General features: G+C 42.8%; 1 protein-coding gene across 1 annotated transcript in view; it reads right to left on the reverse strand.

Moving 5' to 3' along the window:
- Window positions 1–22,424, reverse strand: part of DENND2A (DENN domain containing 2A) — a 104,333-nt gene that overhangs the window by 68,241 nt on the left and 13,668 nt on the right. Inside the window, exons 2-3 of the mRNA XM_007466620.1 lie at window positions 9,977–10,078; window positions 5,843–7,006 (exon numbers count right to left, since the gene is read on the reverse strand). Coding sequence (XP_007466682.1) covers window positions 5,843–7,006; window positions 9,977–10,050 — 1,238 coding nt within the window. The 5' untranslated portion in view covers window positions 10,051–10,078. The remainder of the gene's footprint in view (window positions 1–5,842; window positions 7,007–9,976; window positions 10,079–22,424) is intronic.

Below are 22,424 nucleotides of genomic sequence, written 5' to 3' on the forward strand. Positions count from 1 at the left end.
TTCCTGCCAAAGTTGTTAAACGTATGCCATAAAATATACATAACCAAGTTAATGCTGCTGTAGGAACCTTATCTTTGGAATTTCCTGACATTTGAGGGTTTCTCATTTTCCATTTTAGGATTGAAGGCGTAAGTCCTTGCAGTTAATTTCCTGGGGCTTTAGAGAAATGAAGAAAGAAGAGAGAAGAGACAGAAGGAAGGAGGAAGAGAAGAAAAAAGAGCAGGGAAAAATAGAAAGAGAGAAAGAGAAGAAAAAGAAAAAGACATTTTCTCAAACCGAGAATCTGAATCCATTGGTTTGGCTCTTGCTGAGGTGGACTAACAGCCTATGAAAAGAAGCTGAATACGTTCTCGGGAGCGCGCAGCCTGGCCGTGTAATTCTAAACCCTCATAACCTCAAAATCCTTAATCATTTCTTTCTTCAACCTTGGCTTGGCTTTCCTGCCTCAGAGAGGACAGGAAGTCTGCCAAATTCAGAGTTGGGTCTTGTCTTTTTTTTTTTTTCTTAAGCGATAGGACCACAATAAAGAGCATACTTTGTTTTTTAAGAGTAGAAAGCGAACATCTTGCCCTAATCACCTCCGTTGTACAATTTTAAACAAAACGAAAAATCCAAAGCCAAAATTCTTAAAACACAGTTGATGCAACCATATTCAAACTGGCCAAGAAAAATTACATCTTTGGACTGAAACTAAGTAACTTTAGCTGGTTTTAAAGAGAATGCTGGAAGACTGAAAAGAGCAGATGGTAGCTAAGAGAGAAGAGATAATGGGAATAACTGTTCACCAGGTTGATCTGTCTGCCCAGTGATGACACAGCTGCAAGATTCCAATTTCCCAGAACGAAGCTGCCCCTGGGAGAGTGGGCCTCTTTGGAAGAATAGCCCAGAAAGGGCACGGAAGGGCTACTCTGGGTAAGCACTGGGGACAGGAGCAGAAAAGTCACGAGGGCACTTAGGGCCCTGAGGTTGGCACTGGTTTGGGAAAGGATTTAGAATTGGAGGTGGATTCAAACCTTCTCAGCGCATAAAGAAGGAAGCCTGTAAATTCTTCTATAGATATCACATAATGCTGATACCAAACCCTGGTAAAGTTAGTATAATAAAATCCAAGTATAGACCAGTCCCATTTATAGAATACTGATACAAAAATCTTAAATAGGGGGCTTCCCTGGTGGTCCAGTGGTAAAGAATCACCTTCCAATGCAGGGGATGCAGGTTTGATCCCTGGTGAGGGAACTGGGATCCCACATGCCGCAGGGCAACCAGGCCTGCACGCCACAACTACTGAGCTCGTGCACCTCAACTACAGCCCACATGCCGCAAACTAGAGCCCACGCACCCTGGAGCCCACACGCCACAACTAGTGAGAGAAAATCTGCACACCACAACTAGAAAGAAGCCTGTGTGCCACAACAAAAGATCCCATGTGTCGCAACTAAGACCCGATACAGCCAAGAATAAATTAAATAAATAAATAAAATATAATAAATCTTAAAAAAAATCTTAAATAGAATATTAGCAAATAGAATTCAGTTGTGCATTAAAAGAATAATGAACCAGAACAAAGTGGGAGTTCATCCCTCAAATAGTACGATATAAATTCACTATTAATAGGTCAAAGGAGAAGAAACACAATCATTTAATGTTTCTGAAAAGTAATTTGACAAAACCCAATCCTAATTTTTTAAACTCTTAGTAAAAAAAGGATTACCAATGAACACTACCTTGATAGCATGAAAACATAACTCCAACAAAAGTGCTTGAGAGTAACACCAGAAGCATTACCACTAAAGTTAGGGGTGAGATAAAGCTGCCCAGTGCTATCAGCACTATTATTTCACACTGTTATGAAAATATTAGTCAGGGCACATTAGTAAGAGAAAGAATTTGGAGATGTAAATCAAAATGAAAAACATAAAATGATAATTCTTTGCAGACAATATGATTATATACGCAGAAAGTCCAAGAGAAACAATTGACAAACAATTAGAAACACTAAGAAATTTCTTTAAGGAGTCTTTTAAATGAATAATATACAAAAATAAATATTTTCTTAAATACAAAGACCATATAATGAGAAAAAAGATTACATTAACAATGGCAACAAAAGAATAAAATACTTAGGAATAAACTTAGCAAACGTATAGAATCCCAATTAAAAGCTGACATATTTTGTGTGTGTGTGAAATTTGATAGTGATAATATAGACCATTTAGGAAAAGACATCAGAATATTCAAGACATTTTTTGAATAAGGAGAATAATTAGGAAATAAATAAGAGGTTTATAATTATTAAAAAGGAGACCAAATGATCATTTGTGTGTGTATTACATGATACTATATGTAGCATGTCCAAAAGAATCCACTGATTATTAGCAACACTAAGAAATTTCTGTAAGGTCTACTAGATATTAAAGCAGATTATGAGGGGACTTCCCTGGTGGCACAGTGGTTAAGAATCTGCCTGCCAATGCAGGGACACGGGTTCGAGCCCTGGTCTGGGAAGACCCCACATGCCACGGAGCAACTAAGCCCGTGCGCCACAACTACTGAGCCCACGCTCTAGAGCCCACAAGCCACAACTACTGAGTCCACGTGCCACAACTACTGAAGGCCCTAACTCCTCACATACAAAGGATCTTCAATAAGATTATCTGATTTCTAATAGAAACTATGGAGGCCAGAAGGTATTGGGATCACATATTCAAAAGGCTGAAAGAAAAATATTGTCAATTAAGAATTCTAGGGGCTTCCCTGGTGGCGCAGTGGTTGAGAGTCCGCCTGCTGATGCAGGGGACGCAGGTTCGTGCCCCAGTCCAGGAAGATCCCACATGCCGCGGAGCAGCTGGGCCCGTGAGCCATGGCCGCTGAGCCTGCGTGTCTGGAGCCTGTGCTCCGCAACGGGAGAGGCCACAACAGGGAGAGGCCCGTGTACCGCAAAAAAAAAAAAAAAAAAAAAAAAAAGAATTCTATACCCAAACAGGGACTTCCCTGGTGGCGCAGTGGTTAAGAAGCCACCTGCCAATGCAGGGGACAAGGGTTCGATCCCTGGTCTGGGAAGATTTCCCATGCCGCAGAGCAACTAAGCCCACGTGCCACAACTATTGAACCTGCGATCTAGAGCCCACACACCACAGCTACTGAAGCCCGTGCGCCTAAAGCCCGTGCTCTGCAACGAGAAGCCACTGCAATGAGAAGCCCGCGCACTGCAACAAAGAGTAGCCCCTGCTCGCCGCAACTAGAGAAAGCCTGCGTGCAGCAATGAAGACCCAATGCAGCCAAAAATTAAATAATTAATTAATTAAAATAATTAATTAAAATAAATAAATAAAACAGATTATGAGGTTAAAATAATTAAAACAGTTTGGTCCTAGAAAAGAAATAGGTACCCTGGGCTTCCCTGGGCGCAGTGGTTGAGAATCTGCCTGTTAATGCAGGGGACACGGGTTCGAGCCGTGGTCTGGGAGGATCCCATATGCCGCGGAGTAACTAGGCCCGTGAGCCACAACTACTGAGCCTGCGCGTCTGGAGCCTGTGCTCCGCAACAAGAGAGGCCGCGATAGTCAGAGGCCCGCACACTGCAATGAAGAGTGGTCCCCACTTGCCACAACCAGAGAAAGCCCTCGCACAGAAACGAAGACCCAACGCAGCAAAAATAAATAAATAAATTACTAAACTCCTACCCCCAACATCCTAAAAAAAAAAAAAAAAGAAATAGGTACCCATATTAATTAAACAGAATAGAGCAAGAAAAAAATAACAGCTAACATTTCTTGATCATTTACTATATGCCAGGCTCTGTTTTAACTTATGTTTACAAATATTTACTCATCCAATCTTCACAACAAAGCTATGAAGTGGTCACATGGAGATAATTATACATCTCTATTTTACAAATCAGTAAAATGAGGCTCAGACAAATTTAGGAGCTTGTCCAATGTCACACAACAATGCTGTGTTCATCACAGCGTTATTTGTAAACTGGAAACAACCTAGGTGTAAATCATTAGGGGAATGGCTAAATAAAATATGTCTTAGCCAGGTGCTGTAAAGATGGCAGTTAAGAAAGGAAGGTGAAAAAAAAAAGGAAAGTGGAACCACTGAAATATCTCAATGAGATCCTAAGTAAAAAACAGTCGATATAGAGCATGATTTCATTTTTTAAAGGATATAAGATATATGTGTGTGTGTTTCTAGAAATTCTAGAATACGCAAACTTTTTTTCCCCTGTAAGAGAACGTAAGACATTATGTTTCTGGCACCCAAAGAGTCCTACCTGACAGACCATGTTGAGTAGGGGACCGACATGATCAAGTCTGTATTTCTAGAAGACTCCTCTGGCTGCTGAGGAGAACACTGGGGGTGGATACAAAATGACTAAGGTGGTGGCAGTGGAGGAGATGTAGTCAGCTTTAAGAAAATGTTTAAAACTAGAACTGAAGGACTTGCTGATGAATTAGATTGGGGGTATGTGAAAAAGAGAGAAATCACAAATGACTCTTAGGTTTTTGGCGTAAGCAAAATAAAGGGTGACACCACTTAATAAGATAGCATCTATTTTGGGAGGAGACCGTTAGTAGTGGCCTGGATTGAGAATTTAGGTTTAGACGTGTTAAGTGCAAGCTATTAGATGACCAAATGGAGACCCAAGCATGAGAGGACTATACAAACCTGAGGCTGGGGGAGAGCCAGGGCTGGAGATATATATCTGGGAATCCTAAGCATGTAACTGACACTTAAAACCATGGGACTGGGTGAGATCATTTAAGGGAGTGAGTGTAAATGGAGGAGAGGCGACATGATCCCGGGACGGCGTGTAGACGGGTTGGGCGTGTTATTCCGACATGTAGAGGGAGAGGAAAATGAGGGCTATCAGGAAAGCTGGTGGCCTAGAAGCCTAGTGAACATAGTATTTCAAGGTGGTGCGAGTCAAGTTGGTTCTCAAATGCTAAGAGAGGTCAATCAAGAAAAGAACAGAGAACTGGCAACTGGATTTAGCAAGATGGAGGTCGTAGGTGACTCGGCCTAGAGCAGTTCCAGCATAAGTGGCAAAAGGCCAACTGCAGTAAGTCAAGATAAACACAGGAGGGGAAGAAGTGGTGACAGTAGGTACAGGCAACTGTTCTGAGGAGTTTTTCTCAGTAGCTGGTTTCCAGATTAGCAGGTATCAAACCAATTAGCACATTACAGAAATAGACAAGAAATTAGGTTTCAAAACAGAAAAGAAATTGTTTCCAAAGCACAGATTTTACCTTCAAGCATTCACATGTTTTATTATCTAATGTATTGTTTTAATATTATAAAATATTTACCATATGTGCATCTATACGCATAAATGAGAAAACTGAGGCCTCGAGAGGTTAAGTAACTTATTCAAAGTCACTTAGATAGACCATGATAGGGCCAGGGTAGGCCAGGCAGTGTGTTTCTAGAGCCCATACCAAGAAAAAACATGAAAGGAAGAGCCGGGAAAGACTCCCAGCACCACGCACCACGGGGGGATGATAGTAGCAGAATGAGCATCAATTAGCACCAATTAGTAGATGGCCAGTGTCAATACAAGTTTTCATTTAACTCTTGGTTACTGTCTGAATTACAAGCACTCATCACATCCAAAGGGTGACTTTTCAAGGCCAATACTCTTTTTTGAAGACAAGCAACTAACACAAAACACCTGTAGCAGTTACCACGTTTTCAGGTTTAATCAGTGAACCATCTTAAGCTATGAACAGTCTCAACTAACTTCAAGATCCAACAGTTTAATAAAATAAATAATTAGGCTGAGAACAGACAGTTGCAGTGCAGCCTAAAGGGCTCCAGCTGACAGCCACCAGTCACCTACCTGTGGTCAGCACTGGCCTTCGGTCTCCCGCTCCACAGTCTCCGGTTCACAGAGGAAGGCGGGGGAGAGGAGGGCAGGGGCGGGGCCGGTAGAGAGGGCAGAGGAGGCAGGTTCCTTTTCTCTTTCCGGAAGCTGATGCCTGGGTTCCCATCCTTGTCCCCTTCGCCATCATGTTTGAAAGTTCTCCGGGGTTTGGGTGGGGGGCTGATGAAGGGTCTTGCGGGGGAGTCCTCCGAGCCCCTGTACACACTCTCCAGCCTCTGGTCGCAGGGCCTCCCGCACAAGCCCTTCCTTTCCTCTGTGGCCTCAGGGGCGGGCTCCCTGCCTTCCAGGTCCAAGCGGTGGGCCCTGAATTCTGAGACACTCCCGCCCCCACGGTTCTCAGGAAGGGTGGGCCCCTCCTCGGTCTTGTCCGGCAGGCAATGTGGGGAATAACAGGTGCCAGGTAGCTGGGGATCCAACCCTGCAGACCCATCCTTCAGAGCCTGCTCAAGTTTCTCCACCTGCTTCAGCACAGACAGGCTATCATTCTGAAAGCGCTGTTTGCCAAGCCTGGGCTCCCGGCCTCTTCCCAAGCTAGGAGCCAGCTCCCGGGCTGGCTGGCTCAGGTCTTGCCTCTGCTCTGCATCCAGTGCCCCAACTTTCACTACCCCTTTATTCCTCTCATCCTCTCTACTCTCTGCGTCGAGCCTTGTTCCGTTCTGAGCCTCTGCGACCCGAGTCCTCGAACCATCGTTGCTTCTCCTCTCCATCACACATGACGTCAGGTAATCCTCTTGCCCATCTGCTTTCTTGCCAGGGGCAGGAGTGGGCAACTCCTTTTTCCCTTCCCATTCTGATATCTTGTCCTTTATGCTGAGGGACTTGTGCCAGGCCCCGCCTCGGGCGGGAGGGCAGGGGGTCTGAACACTGCTTAGCTGCCTCTTGCTGGCCCTGCTGGCTCCTTTAGTGCCGAGATCTGAAGCTGGGTCGCTGATGATCATATTTGAGCCGAACATGTTCTGCTGAAAACAGTCCACTCTTGGCTCTAGCATCAGGTTATAGAGGCTCTCCAGTGGGCTTCTTTGGAAGGGTGAGTCCTGATCAGTCTCTAGGAAAGGAATGGAGGACCTAAACGGTTGCCTTTGAGGGTCTTCCCCAGCCTTTGGACCTTCCACCTTGACCCTGAACAAGAAAGACAAACACTGAGTGCAGGAATTCTTGGTTATTGTTCTTAACTAGTCATTCAGATTTGCTAGAACTTAGATATAAATGTTACATACTAGTTGCAAGCCACACACATTGAAACCACCATTAAAAAAATCACTTTATGTTTTTCTTGGGGAGACAGCACAGTGAAATGAAAGGAGCTATTGGATTGTGGAGTCCAATAGACTTGGGTTTAAGTCCTAATTCAACCACCGACCAGCTGTCTGACCTTGGGTAAGTTGCTTAACTTCTCTAAACCTCAGTTTCCTCATCTGTGAAATGGGAATAATAAACATATCTAACAGGGTGGCTGTAAACATTTAATAAGCTAGCTCATATAAAGCATCTAGTATGGTGTGAGTGTACAGTAAATGGTAATTGTCATTAGCTTTTTTTAGTATTTATTTAGTATTTAGTATTTATGTATTTATTTATTTGGCTGCACCGGGTCTTAGTTGCCACGTGTGGGATCTTCACTGCAGCATGTGGGCTCTTAGTTGCGCATGTGGGATCTAGTTTCCGGACCAGGGATCGAACCTGGGACCCTGCATTGGGAGCGTGGAGCCTTAACCACTGGACCACTAGAGAAGTCCCATATTTGCTTTTTCCCCTGATGAAAACAGGAGAAGTTTCATGAGATAGAAGATTATACCAACAGATGATCTTTTGGAATGACTAAAACAATGCCACAAGTCATGAAGTTTTTCCTAATACTGGGCTTGATAAATTGTCCTGATCTGAGTGGGTAAAGCCACAATGATTGGCTGCATTTGAATGGAACCTCCTCTAGAATGTGAGCCCTACTATACTGGTCTCTCCGTGAGGACAGGGATTGTTTTTTGTTTTGGACTGTGGCCTGTCTTGGCTACTGCTACATCCCTAGCACCCAGAACAATATCCAGCAGAGTAGGTGGTCAATAAATATTTGTTGAGTGAATAAGTGAGTAAACAAGCAGATTCACATTTCTCGCATAGCCTGGAACTGCACTGTCCGAAATAGTAGCCACTAGCTACATGTGGCTATTTGAACTAAAATCAAATTAAATTAAAGCTCCTCTTCCTCAGTTGCAGCAGCCATATGTCAAGTACTCAGTAGCCATGTGTGGCTAACGGTCACTGTATTGGATGCAGAAGAACATTTCCATCATTGCAGAAAGTTCTGGCCTAGCACGTACGTGTGGGGATATAGGCCTCCATACGTGACTTTAGGAGATGAGTTAGTGCCACAAAGATGTTAAAAAGTATTCTGAAAGAAAAACAGAACATTTGAAGCTATTCTAATGAGAATGGGAGTATCTGTGTTTTGAAATGCAAAGTATTCGTCCACCAGCAAAGGTCATGACAGAGCACAGGGACCTTAAGTGTGCCAAGATTAGCAAACATGCATGGACCGACTTCATGGTGCTTGTTTTCTGAATATATAGATCTGACTATATGGAAACTCCAGTTAAGGTTCACATGAAGGATGAATAATTAGCAATTTCATGCATACTGTTACTAGCTAGCTTTCTATTCCAGAGACGAACAGTTGTTTATGTAAAGACTTCTCCCAGGATTGGGACATTAACATGTAAATTATGTCGTTGTTCTTGGTTGCTCAGCATAAACCAGAAGCTTGTGAAATTGCAAACAAATTTTCATATGTTAAATGTGGCTATCAAAGCAGAATTCCTTATTTAAATAATCAATTAGCATTCATAACAGAGCGCTTACAAAAAAGAAACCCTTTTGTAATGGTCCTGTCACCACTGGGGATATTAGCATGCATTCAAATTTTAGTCAGAATCAGTCTGTTATTTTACTGAGAGTTCAAAAGACAGAAATTTAAGTCCTTGCTCTCATTGTGCTAGAGGCAAGATGAAGAGACAGGACACATAAAAACACAATTCAGGTTAGTTCACACTTAGTGAGAATTGATGATATAATATATAATAAATATCCTATGTACTGTTAAAAAATATTGACAGTAGATAAATATATGGCTTTAGAGTTAGAGGGACCTGGGTGTGGACCTTGGCTTCATTTTTTTTCACTTTAAAACGAGAACACTGGATTTTATTGGTGCAGAGGCCAAATTTATCTTGTTTGCTGTGACCAGTACATAGTAGGTAGTCAATGAATGAATGGTTGTGTTAATATATGTAATGTGCCCAGAGCACAGCACACATTATAAGTCTTGATGGCAATAAATGGTAACTAGTGTTATTATAATGATTGTAGTTATTGTCTAAGATCCCAGACATCTGGAGCAGCTTCACAATCACTGAGGCCCCATCTAAAAGCTGAAGAGGAGAAAGGCTAGCTTGCTAGAAAACCACGCTGGAACTACAAAGTTCAAGCAAGAGCGGCAAGGATGATGAAACCAGGGGCAGAGTGCCTTCTCCACATGGTTGCTGCACCCAAGAAGTTCTCGAGTTCCTGTTTCCAGGATTCTGTGGCCCCAGAAGGGGCTCTGGACTGGGATGCATAGTTGTGAACAGCTCAGTGATCTGTGAACAGCTCAGCAATTGCTAATTCCATTGCAGAATGTGAGACAGGGTATCAGAGGAAAGGGCTCCATCTGGGGAGAAAACAACCCTGCTAATCTAAAGCAGGCTATGTGGACAGATGCAGCTGCAAAGCTTTAGGGCTCAACGATAATTAAAATACCTGCACATCCTAGTAGTTAGAAAAATAAACCCTGGACTGGAAGGCATACGTGGGGATAGGGCCTGAAGTGGAACACGGGGCACCAGGAAGACCTTTCCTTGACCACTCTGGTCTTGGGTTGCTGACTGAACACAGTGCATGGAGATGATTTACAGGAGGCTCACCACCAAGACTTGGAAAAGAATGCTTCCTTAGTTCAGGGAGGCAGGGTTAGTGAGGAGGGAAAGGCAGTAGAAAAAGGAAGGAGACTGAGAATCCGGGCCAACTTCTGCGTTCCTGGGGGAGAAAAGTTCTTACTTGTCAGCCAATTTGTGGCCCAGGTTTTCAGTCTGGCTGTGGCTGCCCTTGGCTGGCCTGCACACTGTCATCATGTCAGCACCAAGAGGAGCTCCAAGTCGCCTGTGGGAACAGGGATGCACACTCAGTGAGCCATGGCAGCAACTCTAGGGCCCACACCCCAAACTATTTATCTCTGGTGGATTCCACCCAGGAGTAGAGGGTGACAGAGATGCACCATGCAGAATCCTTGACCCAGGAAGGGGTTGGGTCAAAGGCACAGAATCCTGAGGCCCACCCAGATTCAGACCCCATGCCAGCACTTCTCGTGTGTGTGTGTGTGTGTGTGTGTGTGTGTGTGTGTGTGTGTCTTTTAGATAATGTAACCAAAATTTTTAAGAAAACGTATAACCTTAGAAACTAAAACATAAATACCAGCACAACGTGACACTTTTTCAAGGCTCTGTAAGAACATGTGATGAGCTAACAGCCCCTAAAGAAGAGAAGAGCTATTACTTTATTTGAAACAAGAAATAAACCACCTGCTAAAGTGGAAATACCTACCCAGAGCTACTCTACTCTTCTGCTGCCCCCATGCTGGGTGTAAACCCACACTGTCTTTGGAGCCCTGTACATAGATTCACGTCTTTTCCACTGAACCTCCCAGGAATCCCTCTCCCACCTCCTCCTCAAGGTTCCAGGATTCCTATCCCCTCGCTCAGGAAGGTTTACCTGACTAGTAGTTTTCTGACTACTAGGATGTGCAGATATTTTAATTACTGTTTCTTGGCCTAGGCAACCCCTCCCCCCAAGAAATCAAAGGGCTAGGCTTTAAGACATGCATGTGCCTCTTGGGGACAAGGAGAGGGAGGCTAGAGGGAGAAAGAAAAAGAGAAGAGTGAACATGGGCAACAAATTAAAGAAGAGGGAGGTTAGGAAACGGCGAGCTGAAAACACCTCTGGAGAAACTGTGGGAGAAGGACGGAGCTTGGGCCTCCGCCCACGGAACCCGGCTGTCCCCCTTTCCAGTGAGTGGCACCCTGCATTTTGGGGTATGTCAGTGTTGAAAGCAAGCCCAGTTCTTCAAAGAAGCCAGGCCCCAGGTCTCTCCCCTCCGTTAGGGAAAAGAGCCCTGAAAGGCCTTTCAGCGACAGGAAGGAACTCACTGCCCCTCTCCTAAGCTCAGCAAAGCTTTTGGATCCTCTCTATGCGGCTGGGCTGACAGACACTGCTCTTCTGTCCTGCATCTGGCAGAGGGCCCGTGGGACTTACGGGTAGCAGCCACTCCCCGCTGCTCTCCGCACGTCTGCACTCCGCCTCCACACAGACCAAGCCCACAGAGATGCAGCCTTGCTCCGCGTGAGCAGCCACTCTCCCCACTCACCCTCTTCTTTCGAGCTGGCATCCTCTTTCACTGGCTCTGTGAATAGGTGCCAGGCCCTGTGCAGAATGCTCTGGGCACTCAAGGATGAGTAAGACATGGTATCTGCCCCGGGGGAGAGCACCAGGACTGTGCTTGGGTCACGATCAGCCCCATAACTCCCTCTCTCCTCAAGGCAACGGTTTCCTTATACTTCCTAGGAAGCCATAGCTTTTTCAAAAAGCACAAAGCGCACTGTGTCTAACGCACAGAGAACCATGGATGAACTCTGAGGTTAAAGATCCCGAGAAGCACTTAAACAACATGGTACTTAAGTGAACTTGATTCCCATCAGGCAGTAATAACTTCCAGTCCGAAAACCACAGTCTCTAGAGAAACAGCTGATACCACAGTCTGAGAAGCAAGTTCAAGAGGGCTTAAGGGGCTGGAACTGAGGGGGCATAGAACCCGAGGCACACTCAGCAATCAGCTCACCAACATTTCTAAATTCACAGAAGAATGGAAAATGCTGCTCCCACAAAACTTTGACACTTCCCTTTTGTCTCTGATGTTTAAAGGTCATTAATTAGGTGACAAGCCTAGCCTAATTTGCTAGATGGGAGAATTCTGTGACTTAAATTACCAAGATAAACTTCTCTATCACTTTATAGGTCTGGGAATACAAGATGGAGCTGTTTCCTAAAGTGTGGTCCATGAAAGTTCATATGTTTTTTGAATATTCGAACACTCCCGTAAGTTTTTTAAACTGTCTTACAAATTGAAGAAGATATTTTTTAAATGCCGATATCTATAGCTGATTATGTTTATCAGTCTAGTCCATAATCAAGTTTTGTTTTTCTTCTTGCTAAAGTGAATACTGTAAAATCTGTTCTTGACTCAAAGGTTCTCTTTGGGCATCAAGGTCAAGTTGATTGGAGGGATCAGCTGAAGTTAAGAAGTGGTGGGAGGGGCTTCCCCGGTGGCGCAGTGGTTGGGAGTCCGCCTGCCGATGCAGGGGACACGGGTTCATGCCCCGGTCCGGGAAGATATCTAATTTAAAAAAAAAAAAAAAGTGGTGGGAGAGTCTTTTCAGCTTTTATTGTGAGGAACTCCCTTCTAACACCTCAACATGTTACTCCTAATTACTTCTCTGAATTACCTTTTTACTTTTTCAAGAGAGAGAAAGAGAGAGATTATAGTGAGATGCTTCTGGCCAGTCTCAAAAGCCCACAGAAAATTTAATTGCTCCAGACTGACACTACTAGATCAAAATGCTATATTATTTTGTGACTCCTTCAAGTTTACCCACTAAGGCTTGAAATTCCCACCTGATTTCTGAAAACACTATTTTTTTAAAGGGGCTTGGGGTACTAAATGTGAGATCATTAATTTAGAAACAAGTATTTCCCCCCAAAAGGGTCAAGATCTTAAAACAGATATAAAGTGTTTCTCCACAAGTAGGAAGGAGGCAGTTGACATATCACATCTTTTCCGAGAGCAGTTCTTACAGGAGAGCCTGAGGGTGCCTGAAGCAGGGAGGGGAGCAGCCCTGCGTGCCGAGGAGCGAGGAGCGCCAGCGGGGAGATGCTACGTCCGCCAGAACCTGGGCCAGAACCTGGGCCGTGCCTGCCTGCTCTCCTCCCTCCATTGCCAGTTGAGGAACCAGCAAAGGCAGGCAGGGAACACCACCTGGTGAAGCCAGCATAGTCTTACCAGGAGCCCGGTAAGACAGCTATTCATGGTCTGAGGCTTGGCCTCTTAGAGTGCTTCTACTTATAATAAAGCATTGTTCATATTTTGTTCTGGGCATTAATTAATTATCCATTTATGGTATTTAAAAAAAATTATATAGGATGCCATGGATTGTTGATATCACCAACAGTAATAACCTTCTTCCTATTAGCTCTGGTGGGGTTTTTATGTTGGGAACAGGGAGGTGATACATGGTCTACAGAAATTTTGCAATCAAGGTCACTTACAAGAAGAAGTTTGGATAGTACTGGTTTAGGGACTGCTATAAAAAACCCTGGACATGTTTAAGCCACAGGACATGGTGGGGTTGGGAGCAGAAAGAACTGATTTTCCCCAATTCTTAAAACAAAAACAGTGATTTAAATAAAAAATGAAATCTGGAAATGTCGATCAATGGACGAATGGATAAACAAACAAAATGTGGTCTAGCTATATAGTATAATGTTATTCAGCTCAATCTTAAAAAGGAATAAAGGACCATTACATGCTACAGCATGGCTGAACCTTGAAAACACACTACGTGAAAAAAGCAAGATACAAAAGGAATATTGTATGATTGTATTTATATGAAATGTCCGGAATAGGTAAATCCATACAGGGAAGGGGAATTGGGATGATTACTAACAGGTAAAGGTTTCTTTTGGGGATGATAGAAATGTTCTGGAATGAGATAGTGATGATAGCTGCACAACACAGTGAATACATTACAGGTCCCTAAATTGTGCATTTTTTGGGGGGGGGGGCTGCGTTGGGTCTTCGTTGCTGCGCGCGGGCTTTTCTCTAGTTGCGGCGAGCGGGGGCTACTCTTCGTTGCGGTGCGCGGGCTTCTCATTGCGGTGGCTTCTCTTGTTCTGGAGCACTGGCTCTAGGTGCTTGGTCTTCAGTAGTTGTGGCACACGGGCTTAGTTGTTCTGCGTCATGTGGGATCTTCCTGGACCAGGGCTTGAACCCGTGTCCCCTGCATTGGCAGGTGGATTCTTAACCACTGTGCCACCCGGGAAGCCCAATTGTGCACTTTTAAATGGTGAATTTTACATGAATTATATCTCAACTGAAAATACAGTATAAGTATATTCAATGAAATTTGGGCAGGGGAGGAGGTGGAGTGAGGAATACATAACTATAATTTTCCAGTGCCCTTTAGTGTTCTAAGGCTAGTATGTTAGTTCTGAAATATAGGTAAACGTATATGATACATAACTTGATTCATAAAATGGTCAGACTTGAAATACTGAATGAAAAATAGTTTAGTTCATAAATGATTACATACTAATAAAATTAAACTTTGAGTGGTTTTTACTTGTGTTGCAAATAAAACTACAAGGGCTTCTCTGGTGGCGCAGTGGTTAAGAATCCACCTGCCAATGCAGGGGACACGGGTTTGAGCCCTGGTCAGGGAAGATCCCACGTGCTACAGAGCAACTAGCCCATGCGCCACAACTACTGAGCCTGCGCTCTAGAGCCCACGAGCCACAACTACTGAGCCTGCACTCTAGAGCCCGCAAGCCACAACTACTGAGACCACGTGCCACAACTACTGAGCCCATGTGCCACAACTACTGAAGCCCACAAACTTAGAGGCCGTGCTCCACAACGAGAAGCCACTGCAATGAGAAGCCCGTGCACTGCAACGAAGAGTAGCCCCTGCTCACCGCAACTAGAGAAAGCCTGCGTGCAGCAACGAAGACCCAACGCAGTCAAAAATAATAAAATAAATTTTTATTTATTTTTATAAATAAATAAATAAATTTAAAAAAACAAAAAAACTACAAGCTTTTCAGCTTTAATGATTCTAATAACTTTGTTTTATCAGCTTGTAAAGAGCAGGCAACAAAACTGAGAAGAAACTATAACAATTACAGTAGAACAAAAATAGTTATTTTCTCAACTGAGCTTTTTTTTTTTTGGCTGCACAGCTTGCAGGATCTCAGTTCCCTGACCAGGGATTGAACCTGGGCCACAGCAGTGAAAGCCCAGAATCCTAACTACTAGGCCACCAGGGAATTCCCTGAGCATTCTTCTTATTAGCAAGTATACCCAGAAGGTGTTTGTTTTCAGAAAATATGTTGAGAAGGAAAAAAACAAAACAAAACAGTGCACAATCACATAACACAACTCTTGCAGCGTCTAACTGCTTAGTGAAGCTCTTTCCTGAGCCTCTTGATGCTTCATTTTCATTATCTTCAAACAAAAATAATTTAAAAAATTAAAACAGGTCACTCTAGTTCTTTACATAATAGCTTTGGGGGTAGACTATTTTCACAAAAAAAGCAATATTTTCACATTTGAAAGAAGATGAGGGATCCTGAAGCAGGTGAGTAACAACGGAAGCCAAAGGCTACGTGCTGCCTTAGAACCACACCCGGGGGCCATATTTGGCAAAATCACAGCCTGCACTCTCGGACCAAATGCTTAAACAGTGCCTGCACGTGCCTGCACACCACGACCAGACTCCAGGTCCTCAGTACACACGCCAGGTAAAGCCTGTGGCAGAGCCAAGTTAATGGCTTTTCTGGTAACAACCAAAGTCTTTCTATTTCTAGGAGTTCTGCTTTAAGCCCAGAAGATCCCCCCTTCAAATAAGTGTGTTCAAGAAATGTTTGTTGGGGCTTCCTTGGTGGCGCAGTGGTTGAGAGTCCGCCTGCCAATGCAGGGGACACGGGCCCGTGAGCCACGGCTGCTGAATCCGGAGCCTGTGCTCCGCAGCGGGAGAGGCCACAACAGTGAGAGGCCCGCGTACCGCAAACAAAAACAAAAACAAATCCCTCCTAGCCAAGACGGTTGCCAGTATAGACGACAAAAGAAATTCTCAGATCGTACATGAAAACAACAATCTTCCCCAGTAATTGATGCTTCCTTGAAATAAATTACTTAAAAAAAAAAAGAATCCACCTTCCAATGCAGGGGACACGGGTTCAAGCCCTGGTCCGGGAAGATCCCACATGCCGCAGAGCAACTATGCCTGTGCGCCACAACTACTGAGTCTTCACTCTAGAGCCTGCAAGCCACAACTACTGAGCCTGTGTGCCACAACTACTGAAGCCCGAGCACCTAGAGCCGGTGCTCCAGAAGAGAAGCCACCGCAATGAGAAGCCTGCGCACCGCAACAAAGAGTAGGCCCTGCTCGCCACCAACTAGAGAAAAGCCCACGCGAAAATTAACTTAAAAAATAAATATTTTTTAAAAAGAAAAGAGATGTTTGTTGAATGAGCGAACACATATACCATTTTCTTATACTCAACAGATGACTGGATAAACAAAATGTGGTCTAGCCATACAAATGGAATATTATTCAGCCATTTAAAAAAAAAGAAGGACTATTACATACTACAACATGATGAACCGTAAAAAAATACTAAGTGGAAAAAAGCCCAGACACAAAAGAAATATAGCATGATTCCATCTACATGAAATGTACAGAACAGATAAATCCATAGAGATGGAAAGTACTGATAGATTAGTGTTGCCAGGGGCTGTGTGACGGGGAGTGGCGAGTGACTGCTAACAGGTACGGATTTTCCAGGGGAGGAGAGTGATGAAAATGTTCTAAAATTAGTGGTGATAGTTGCACAAAATAGTTAATATGCTAAAAACACTAAAAACTGTATTTTAAAGGGGTGAATTTTATGGTACGTGAATTATATCTCAATAATGCTGTTATTTTTTTAATATTTACTTATTTATTTATTTAGCTGCTTGCGCCGGGTCTTAGTTGCGCAGGAGGGCTCCTTAGTTGTAGCATGTGAACTCTTAGTTGCGGCATGCATGTGGGATCTAGTTCCCTGACCAGGGATTGAACCCAGGTCCCCTGCCTTGGGAACATGGAGTCTTAACCACTTTGCCACCAGGGAAGTCCCCTGTTATTATTATTATTTTTTAATCAGCAGGGACAGCTGCTAAAATTGAGGAGTGCTGGCCCCACCCCAGACTGAGTGAATCAGACTGCTAGAAGATGGCCTAGGAATCTGCATTTATAAGTTCCCCCAGGAATTCATAGGCTTAGAGTTGAACCCTAGAGTTTATTTTCCTGTCACTGGTATTGTCAGTCAGCAACAGATCTACTCTCCTTTGCCATCTTCCTTTGTAAGGCAGTCTTTTACTCCAGTGTGTCTCTTTGCTCCTATTTTTCAGAGCATCTCTGAAATCCGATGGAGGTGTTATCAGCACACAGTGAGTTGCTCCTGTCCCTCAAGCCCAGGTGTAAATGCTCCAAGGTGCTGTTTCATAGATCATCCCTACACAGGCAGGCTTCAACAGCAAGACTCATTTTCACTCTAAGGAATGGCCTCCAGACGGAGAGCATAATCTGAGTCATTTTAAGACTTTCTGTGAGTATGAATACCCAGTTACTGACAATAACAGTTTCTTTGAACAACTTGATCAGGATTTTCTTGACCTACACCTGTCAGTTGTCTGACAAATGAAGCCACTGGGAATCTGTGGCTTGAGCAGCCTGAGGCTGTAGACTGGACCACACTTTTTGATGCTCCTGAGGCCAGAGATAGCGAAAGATTTTTACTATTCTCACTTTTCATAAACCCAGGAAGGATTTTTTCACACCTGCAGAACAATCCTACACAGAGAGATGTATTTGGCCACCTTCGTAGGATGGAAACACATTTTTCACTTGACAATATTCGCAAATCATGTGTTTCCCCTCACTCACTTGCAGTGTGGAAATACTTCCATATGTTGCCTTTCGGTTCACCATTTTGTGGAGGATAAAAAAGCAAGAAAGTACAATTAGGTGGCCATCTTGCATATGAACACTAAACTACTGTGTGTATAAGGTTTTAGTGGTGTCAGCCCTCCCAAGTTAATGCTTGATAACTACTAGAGTCACCTCTCTGGAAAAAGTTACTATGAGTTTGCCATAAATCATAAAAGTAGGAGTTATGGGAGTTATGAAATATGCTAATACTGCCAAAATATGGTTTAAAAATCTGAATTCAGGTAAATATTTCTTTTAAGTAAAAAAGTACACCTCCTTTTGTTTCTTTTAGGTATTACAGGTCACCAAACTTGGAGAAGTCAGGTTCTAACTTCTTTCAACTCTCAAACATTTAAACTTACTCTTCCTTCTCTCTGTTCTTGGCTAGGCCAGAAGCCACTTCTTATTTCTAACGCTCTGCAGAAGTCAATGTCAATGCTCCTACCATTCTTCTGATGAGGAAATCAAACCAAGGGAAGTTAAGTCACTTGTCTAAGTACATATAACAACCCTTAAGTGGTAGAGCCAGGAATGAGTCTATGTTTTGAGCCCAAGCCTGGTGCTCCTTATACAGTATCACTGTGGCTTCACATTACATTTTCTAATCTAGACGAGAACTAGACTTTAGCTGATTATTTTTAGTGTTGCTCAGCTCTTCAAGATCAGCAATTGTTTTATTCTTTTACACCATGCTGAATTTCATAAACACTTGCTAATTGAGTGAGCTGGGAGGGAGACTGAAGGTTTTTTTGTGGGTCTCTCTTTTTATGGTTCTGTGATTAAACATTTCTCTACTTTGGGAGTCTATCCTAAAGAATAATCCTAAATATGGAAAAATGTATGCATAAATGTTCATAGCTATATTATTTATAATACTGAAAATTACAAGTAACTCAAATGTCAAGCAATATAATGGTAATATAAACTATAATACAGCTTTCAGTGAAATATTATATAGCAAATTAAATTACGTTTAAGACTACTACAATTCTATTGAGATAGAAAGTGGATTAATGGTTGTCTAGGTTGGAAGCGGGTAGGTGGGGAAAATGGGGAGTGACTGCTAATGAGTATGCGGTTTCTTTCTGGAGTGAAGAAAATTTATTAAAATTGATTGTGAATCAATCAACTCTGAATACACTAAAAACCATTAAACTGTACACTTTAAATGGGTGAATTGTATTATATGTGAATTATATCTCAATAAAGCTGTTATTTTTAAAAAGTAAATTAAAAAGTCAAGCTAAAAAAAAGAGACTATTGGGACTTCCCTGGCGGTCCAGGGGTTAAGACTGAGCTTCCACTGCAGGGGGCACGGGTTCGATCCCTGGTTTGCATGCGTGCAGCACAGCAAAAAAAAAAAAAGACTATTACTAAATGGAAAAAATGCTCACGTTGTGATGTTAGCCAAAAGGAACAGGATCCAAAAGCTTGCATACTATATGAGTAAAACATGTTTTTAAAGGGGGCAGGGGGAAGGAATCTATTCCTACTCAAAATCTCACACATAAGAAAATGACTGGAAGGAAATGTAACAAAGGATTAACAGTAGCTGTCATCGAATAAGAATCTTGGAATGCTTTTTTTCTGTTCTACTTATCTATATTTTCAACAACAACAAAAAATAGATTTCCAATTTTTTTGTAATAAGTATGCATTATTATTACTATCACAAATAACAGGGGAAAATGTAAACTCAGCTGTTACCTGCGGGAGTCACGGTCTGCCCTGTGGCACCCCTAACAGGCCACATGGTCGCTCTGCAGCTACAACGACAGCTGCAGGGTATCGGGTCGGCTGAGCCTGTCACTCCACTACTTGTTGGGCTTTGCCACAGTGTCTCCTGAACGAAAGGGTAAGTGATACTTTATTCTCATTTCCTCTTTTCCCTTAGTGACCACCAAGGCTTGGATCCTGGTCTCCAGTAACCACTTCCCAGTACAGATGTTCCCATGGGTTCAAAGAGAGATTATATGGGGACCTATGGCTAACAGGGAAACAGTCATGTAATTCATTCTTCCAACTAATAATTGTGTCTACTGCACACAGGGAACTGAGTGAAGCTGGGAGAAATGTAAACTAAATCATTTACTTGCCCTCTGAGACTTTTCATTCTCATACAGAAAATAAGATGCGCACGACAGTACCGTATTATATACTTGGAAGTTGCTAAGACAGTAGATCTTAAATGTTTTCACCACACAAACAAAAAAAAGTTAACTGTGAGGTGATGGATGTGTTCACTAACGGTATATGGTAATCATGTCACAATATAAATGTATATCAAATCATCACGTGTACACCTTAAACTCACACAATGTTATATGTCAATTATATCTCAATAAAGCTGAGGGATGCAAACAAATGTCTTTAATACAAAAGACATGTCTTTAATACAAAACACAATATGAGAAGCAAAACACGTGACAGCAGATTCCTTTGCGGATCTGGGCTCAAAGGGTGAGCTGAATTTCCTTTGGGGTGTATGGGTGAAAGGCATAGATGTTTGCATAATCTCAAAATGGCTAAATGCTTAAGAAAGGACAAACCCCTGAATGAAAAGCAGCACTGATTCTGTAAGGAATTACACCCAACTGATTTGCTGGATTTCTTTGCAGGAGTCAATCAAGATGTGAACTAAGACAGAATCTGAACACAACTTGTATAGACTGCTGAAAGCTTTTACCAAGATGTTACCAGAAGCATGGTGACCTTAAATTTTTTTATTTCAAAATAAGTTCAAGTTTACAGAACAGTACAGAAAACTCATATACTATAACTACATTCACCACGTTTTAATATTCTCTCTCAATTAAAGAGTATTCTAAAATGCTCTTTTGGAGCTTCAGGGAAAATGAGTGCTATCCAGCCACTAGAAGCCTTCAGTGCTCATGAATCTAAAAGAAAATAGAATCTTACAAAACCAGTTTAGTGAAGTAAGTAAGCACACCCAGGTCCAAAAGACAACTCAGCCCCAACCCACTCCTGACCCTCCACCAGGACCTCCCAGGAGGACACAGAACACTTTAAAACCAGATTACCAAACGTGTAAGAAGAGCTAAGAAAACACAGAAAAATAAAAAAAAGCTGAGGGGCAGAGGTGACTGCCCCTACCAGATATTCAAACATACTATAAAGCCTCTATAATTAAAACAGTGTGGTACTGCCACAATAGATAAATAGACTGATAGAACAGAAAGTCTAGACATAGGCCTAAGTATTCATAGAACTTTATATATGATCAAGGTGGCATCTTAAATCACTAGGGAAAAGATGGACTTTTTAACAAATGGTGCTGGAATAACTGAATAGCCCCAAGATGTTCAAGTAAGATCACACTGTGAATCTGATGTGCCTGCAGCCCTGGTGAACTGAGAATGACTTGGGTCTTTCTCAGAGCCAGAAAACCAGCTGCAGGCAAGAAACAGCTCCACAGAGGGGCTGTAGCCCTGAGGGGTTGACAGTAGCCCCTGACCAGTATCTGCCATATCCCCTAAAGAGCTCCAAATGCCTTCTGAACCTGCTGTAATTTGAATGGAATGTCAAAATTCTGATTTTCCCCCCATGGCAGCCCTAGAGCTTATCACACATTTGTACAGCACCTGATTTCCGCATCATACACACATTATAACGTACGTAAGCCCCCTGCCTCCTGCCAGTTTCCAGATGTAATTCTTGTTATGCTTATTTTTGAAGAGAAGATTAAGGTTCAGAGACTTGCCCAGGATCACAGTGTTTAAGTAGCAGAATAGAGAATCTTATGATTTGTATCTTTCTACTCTGAATTCTGTATTTCGCCCCCAAACCTTGTTATCTGTTCTCTTAGTACCTTCAACCAGAACGACCCGATCGACACCTCTCATAAGCCTGATGCAAGAATCTGCTACTCAGTGATGCCAGTACCCCTGGGGACAGTAACCTGAAGGCCTGACCCCCTTTCTTCCAAGGGCAGCAAGCAGGAAATAGCTTTCATTCATAACCTTTGGAAAGGCCAGGGCAAGGAAATGAACAGTTACATCCTATGACCTGTTAGGCACTGTATTAAGCACTTTACCAACATAATCTTAGAAATAACGCATCTCCCAAGAGAAATGAAGACATATATCCACATATGTTCTTGTATACTAACATTCAGAGCACATTATTCTTGATGATCATACAGTGGAAACAGTCCAAATGCCATCGACTGATGAATAAACAAAATGTGGTATACCCATACAATGAAATAATATTCAGCCATCAAAGGAATGATGACACATGCTACAACATGCTGAGCCTTGAAGACATTATGCTAAATGAATAGAAGCCAGTCACAAAAGGCCACAAATTGTATAAGTCCACTTATATGAAATGTCTGGAACAGGGGTATCTACAGGACAGAAAGTAGATTGATGATTGCTTAGTGCTAGAGGAGATGGAGTGGGCGTTGGGGGTGATGGCTAAGGGGTGTGGGTTTCTTTTGCCATGTGATGAAAATGTTCTAAAATTGGTGATGGTTGCACACTCTGTGGATATACTAAAAACCATTAAACTGTATGCTTTAAATGGATGAATTTTTTTGGTATGCGAATTAAAACTGTTACAATAAAAGGAAGGGAGGGAGGGAGGAGGGAAGGAAGGGAGGGAGGGAGGGAGGGAGGAAGGAA

This window comes from Lipotes vexillifer, unplaced genomic scaffold (assembly GCF_000442215.2).
Source record: "Lipotes vexillifer unplaced genomic scaffold, Lipotes_vexillifer_v1.1 scaffold71, whole genome shotgun sequence".
NCBI lineage: Eukaryota > Metazoa > Chordata > Mammalia > Artiodactyla > Lipotidae > Lipotes > Lipotes vexillifer.